Consider the following 5,134-nt stretch of genomic DNA (forward strand, 5'->3'; position numbering starts at 1 on the left):
AGAGCAAAGTACTCCGGCAGGGACAACTAAGTAGCAACCTGGGGCGCCGTGGGCATCTCCAAGGCCGCTAGGATCGTAGGCGGCCACGGCAGCTCATACGCGTACTCCGCGGCGTGGCGCTTGTCCTGGAGAGCGGCGTACTCCGTGTCCGGCGGGACGTAAGAGAAGAACTCGGCGGCGTCCTTGTCCGAGCAAGAACGAGCTGGTCTCCGCCGACCCTCCAGTAGAGCCATGAGATTCGGGACCATGGTCTAGTCAAACCCAAACTCGATGCCGTACGGTGTAGCATTGCTTCCTTGGGGATATGTGCCATGTTAGCATTCAAAATTCAGAGATTATGTTAATTACTTGTCATTAGCGGCTTGGGCTGGCACACGGTCCTAAGCTACTGTAGCATGGACTCAAGCCCCAGAATTCAAAAAATTATTATTCTGTTCTTGTCGGTACTGCTGATCTTGCATGTTGTTTTATAATAATATTTCCTTTATATCAAATTACACAATCTCTCTACATTGATATTTAACCTGCTGGCTATCTTTTAATGCTCAAATGGTTGATGATTTTCCTTTTTTTTTATGTATGCTAGGGATATTCATGCTTTCAGCTCATTAAAAAACTTTTTCCTATAAGCGTATCCAACACAAAGAAAAAGAGATCTTTTCTTTAAATTTGGTGAAGATTTGAATAAAAAAGTGTGTCACTGCAAAAAAAAAAGATTCTTGGTACAGAAGAAGCATCTCGGGAAAGAGCTTCCCTAGTTAGAAAAAAACACAGTGATCAGCTCAAAGATATTCATCAAATTTTCTTGTCTGAACCAGCAAGCAAGACATGCAAATTTATAAAGGTGTGTGTTTTCTGTACATATTTTTTATTATATTTGTTTCCAGACAACCCAAGTGTGGGGCCACTCTAGGGATGCATAACGAGGCACATTAAAATAATTTGCCATGGTATGGATGGACTGATAGTATTTTATTCCCTAACAAGTATTTGCATGCAATAGATTTTGTAGAGCTGGGAATGTTTAGCTATTGTTGATGATTTTCGCCGTACTTTGTGAAGGGTAAGTGGCACATATCCCAAGAAATGTTGTCTGAGATAGACGATACTGAGTGTAGGTGTGATCGAACCATGGTGCTGAGCAACATTTTTGCGGTTCCGCTCGCTCCACGGCGCGTCGTCCGCCCACATTTTCGGCCACTACTGTGTCGACGAGCGCTGCTACCGCTTCACGCGTTCGCCGGGATGTAACCCCGTCTTCGTCCCATCCTCCTCCTCGCCGTGGGCGGACGCCGTTGCCGGGCAGAGCTTGGCGCTCGACTTCCTTCCGCAGCCCGGCAGCGGCGACTGCTGGGAGCTTGCCGACTGCCGGAGCGGCCTCCTCCTCCTCCTCAACGCGGCGCCGCCGTCACACCTCCTCCTCTTCGACGCGGCTCCACCGTCACGCCTCGTCATCTCCGATCCCCTGACGCGGCGCTACCGGTTGATCCCTCCCTCGGCGTGGTTCCACGGCTGCGACTTCCTGGGTGCCTTCCTCTTCGACGGCGAAGCCGCCGCGGCCGCAGGCGCGTGCATCAGCCTGTCGAACTTCAGGGTGACGTGCGCGCTCTATCGCCACGGATACGGCATAGCCAGGGCCTACGTGTTCTCGTCCGCCTCCGGCGGCCGCTGGACCTCCGGTGCGGCGTGTAGGAGTACGGCGCTCTGCGGCACGAGTTCTGGGAGAGCAATGGGATCAACAGCATCTACTTGGCAGGCAACACCGGTGGGTCCGCCTACTGGAGGGCGAAATGTTGCTCAGCACCATGGTTCGATCGCACCTACACTCAGTACCGTCTATTTCAGACAACATTTCTTGGGATATGTGCCACTTACCCTTCACAAAGTACGGCGGGAATCATCAACAATAGCTAAACATACCCAGCTCTACAAAATCTATTGCATGCAATAACTTGTTAGGGAATAAAATACTATCAGTCCATCCATACCATGGCAAAAAAATTTAATGTGCCTCGTTATGCACCCCTAGACTGGCCCCACACTTGGGTTGTCTGGAAATAAATATAATAAAAAATATGTACAGAAAACACACACCTTTATAAATTTGCATGTCTTGCTTGCTGGTTCAGACAAGAAAATTTGATAAATATCTTTGAGCTGATCACTGTATTTTTTTTCTAACTAGGGAAGCTCTTTCCCGAGATGCTTCTTCTGTACTAAGAATCTTTTTTTTTTGCAGTGACACACTTTTTTATTCAAATCTTCACCAAATTTAAAGAAAAGATCTTTTTTTCTTTGTGTTGGATCCGCTTATAGGAAAAAGTTTTTTAATGAGCTGAAAGCATGAATATCCCTAGCATACATAAAAAAAGGGAAATCATCAACCATTTGAGCATTAAAAGATAGCCAGCATGTTAAATATCAATGTAGAGAGATTGTGCAATTTAATATAAAGGAAATATTATTATAAAACAACATGCAAGATGAGCAGTACCGACAAGAACAGAATAATAATTTTTTGAATTCTGGGGCTTGAGTCCATGCTACAGTAGCTTAGGACCGTGTGCCAGCCCAAGCCGCTAATGACAAGTAATTAACATAATCTCTGAATTTTGAATGCTAACATGGCACATATCCCCAAGGAAGCAATGCTACATCGTACCGGCATTGAGCTTGGGTTCGACTAGACCATGGTCCTGAATCTCATGTCTCGCGGAACCGGCGGAGGAAGGACCCGCCCTCCGCCGCGATTACGCGGCGCCAGCGCCTGCAGGTGCACGCGGCGCGGACGAGATGGAGAGACGACGGCAGCCGCAGGAACACTTGCTCGAGAAGGTCGTTCGGGACGACGTCATTTGCGAACGCCCCCCATGGTGGCCCGGAACGTGGGTGACGTCGGGTTGTTTTTTCAAGTGGGCTGGAGGTAGAATGCTAGAAATCCTACCACAAATAGTACAAAGAAATCCTTCAATTCTCTATAGGGTTCAATTCTGTGAATCAAATAACCAACATAAAAAAATCTTAAGCACTCTCATTCTCCAAAAATCCTATGAACCTCGTTTCAATCAAAGGAGTCCGTAGTTTTCTTTTTCTTTTTTAACATAGCACGGTCGCCGACACTCATACTCATCCCTATGAACATACACATGCACATTCTATCCCTGTGAGCATTTTCGAGAAACTGGGTTGGCACATCATCTTAAGATTAATGAAGTGGTCGCATACCCCTTCATAGTCGACCGAAACATCTTCTTCCACTGAACACACATTATAAGAAGATCTAAAATAATTGTAGAAAATTGTGAGCATCAAAGTCTAGGACTTAAACTCTGATGGGCCACCTCCTGCTAACCAGCCAACCACAATTTGTTTCGTGAGTCTGTAGCTGTTGGAGTTGTCATTTTCGCGCGCCCTGGTCGCGATGTAATGTAACCCGGCTAATTAGTTAGGTTCTCAATTAATGTGATCTCGTTCGCCTCTCGCCTTCTCAGCTACACAGACAGTTAGTTCTAGGAATGCTGCTGCCCTGCCTGTTCCAGGAGTGAGACACCACCACAAATTGAGCGGTACGTATAGCACAGCTCAGCATCTGCATCTTTCTTTCTGTACAACGACACACACAAAAACACGTTTCTCGTGGGAAAATTTATCTTTCGTCGCGACTCACGAGAGAGGACTCCAGAGTCCTCTGCTTCGTGAGACGATGTACTACTACTACTACACTTCATCTGCAGCAACGCCGCCGTACGTCGTTCCTCCGTTCGTTTGTCTCCCGGCGGGCTGTCCGGGCTAGGCTAGTAGACGGCATGGCGGCACATGGGGCAATGGGGCTTCCACAGGAGCCAGCTGTCGATGCACGCCAGGTGGAACACGTGGCCGCACGCCGGCAGCCTCCTGGCGCTCTCGCCGGCCTGGAACTCCTGAGCAGGACAAGAACATCATCTCGTCAGCTAATCAATGGAACATTGGCGCTATACTACATCACTGGCTCGGATGAGAAGCTAGCTATAGCACTGACATGGAGGCAGATGGGGCAGGTGGTGTGCTGCCCCGCGGCCGCGGTCTCCTTGGTGAGCACCGTGGCCGGGAGGCTCGCGACGGCGGCCCTCCGCGCGGCCGTCACCGGGCCGGAGCTCGGCTCGAACAGGTCGCCTCGGGAGGAATGGTGCTGGTGCAGCGCCTCGATCTGGCTGTCCAGCGCGCCGCTTATGACCGGGAACACCGAGCCGTGCAGGAGGCGGCCGGCCGCCACGCTCCGGAGCACCAGGCGCTGCAAAATGAACTCCATAAATTATTTGTCAATCTTGGTCAATGACGATCGAATCTCCAACTTGGCGGCTTGCGAAGCGTACCGTGCGTTTGATGCGCCCGTCCATGGAGCAGTCGCCGCAGGTCCATATCGTGAGGAGGGAGTCGGCGAGCTCCACGGAGACGAGGGCCCCGGTGACCGCCCCGACGACCACGCCCTGCACCAAGCCGTCCTGGTTGACGAAGCCCCACAGGAGGCCGAGCATGCCACCGATCACCGTACCGGCTGCACACAATGCACCTCGGTTAATCAATCGCCATAAGATCGTTTAATTATGCCGCAAAAATAAGACAGAGAAGAATGTAACATCAGTGCGGCCGCACGTACCTGCGCCGAAGGCGGCGGCGACGAGCGAGCGCGCCAGCCCGCCGGCTGCTCTGGTAGCCGCGTCGAGCATGTTGCTGCTACGTTCACGTACGAAGGACCAGAGCCTAAAGAGTATGTGACGGACGTATTGCGATGGTCGTCGATTAGGTCGTCGATGGAGATCGAGCACGCACGTGCGTACGTCCGTAGCTATCGACACGGAGGCGGAATGGAGGAGCAGCCAGCGGACGCGTGCACCTATATACGAGGGCCTGTGGCTGTGGCGTGCAGTAACACGCGACAGCGGGATGTCGTTGCTCCGGGCGCTCGCCGTCGACGTCGAGGGCGGGCGAGGCGGCCCCAAGCAAGCACGGATGGAGTTAAGAGGGCGTCTGATCTGAGGGTACTGAAGCAAGCAAGCGCGACGGCACAGCGAGGGCACCGGGCAGACGAGGAGTACAGTAGAGGACCTCTCCCCGTCGCTGGGGGTTGGGGGCGTTGGTTGCGCTTTACCCCGCC

The 5,134-nt window shown here is 51.3% G+C and overlaps 2 protein-coding genes across 2 annotated transcripts; one reads left to right on the forward strand and one right to left on the reverse strand.

The window, feature by feature from the left end:
- The first annotated feature begins 270 nt into the window (after positions 1–270).
- On the forward strand, positions 271–3,545 carry LOC119309956. Its single transcript, XM_037585848.1, has 3 exons — positions 271–313; positions 1,143–1,765; positions 3,492–3,545. Exons 1-3 carry the CDS (start codon positions 271–273, stop codon positions 3,543–3,545), a joined length of 720 nt encoding a protein of 239 aa, XP_037441745.1.
- A 22-nt stretch (positions 3,546–3,567) lies between these two features.
- LOC119306018 (NEP1-interacting protein 2-like) lies at positions 3,568–4,784 on the reverse strand. Its single transcript, XM_037582375.1, has 4 exons — positions 4,637–4,784; positions 4,353–4,534; positions 4,019–4,270; positions 3,568–3,920 (listed from the first exon to the last, which is right to left on the reverse strand). Exons 1-4 carry the CDS (start codon positions 4,704–4,706, stop codon positions 3,795–3,797), a joined length of 630 nt encoding a protein of 209 aa, XP_037438272.1. The 5' UTR covers positions 4,707–4,784; the 3' UTR covers positions 3,568–3,794.
- Positions 4,785–5,134: the final 350 nt, after the last annotated feature.

The sequence above is a fragment of the Triticum dicoccoides genome, chromosome 5B (genome assembly GCF_002162155.2).
Source record: "Triticum dicoccoides isolate Atlit2015 ecotype Zavitan chromosome 5B, WEW_v2.0, whole genome shotgun sequence".
Classification (NCBI taxonomy): domain Eukaryota; kingdom Viridiplantae; phylum Streptophyta; class Magnoliopsida; order Poales; family Poaceae; genus Triticum; species Triticum dicoccoides.

Coding starts and splice junctions, on each gene's coding strand:
- LOC119309956 (XM_037585848.1), top strand. CDS start 271: ATGCCGTACGGTGTAGCATTGCTTCCTTGGGGATATGTGCCAT. Junction 314..1,142: donor TCCTTGGGGATATGTGCCAT/GTTAGCATTCAA, acceptor CATGGTGCTGAG/CAACATTTTTGCGGTTCCGC. Junction 1,766..3,491: donor CTACTTGGCAGGCAACACCG/GTGGGTCCGCCT, acceptor TCGCCTTCTCAG/CTACACAGACAGTTAGTTCT.
- LOC119306018 (XM_037582375.1), bottom strand. CDS start 4,706: ATGCTCGACGCGGCTACCAGAGCAGCCGGCGGGCTGGCGCGCTCGCTC. Junction 4,271..4,352: donor ACGGGCGCATCAAACGCACG/GTACGCTTCGCA, acceptor TTCATTTTGCAG/CGCCTGGTGCTCCGGAGCGT. Junction 3,921..4,018: donor CCTGCCCCATCTGCCTCCAT/GTCAGTGCTATA, acceptor TGTCCTGCTCAG/GAGTTCCAGGCCGGCGAGAG.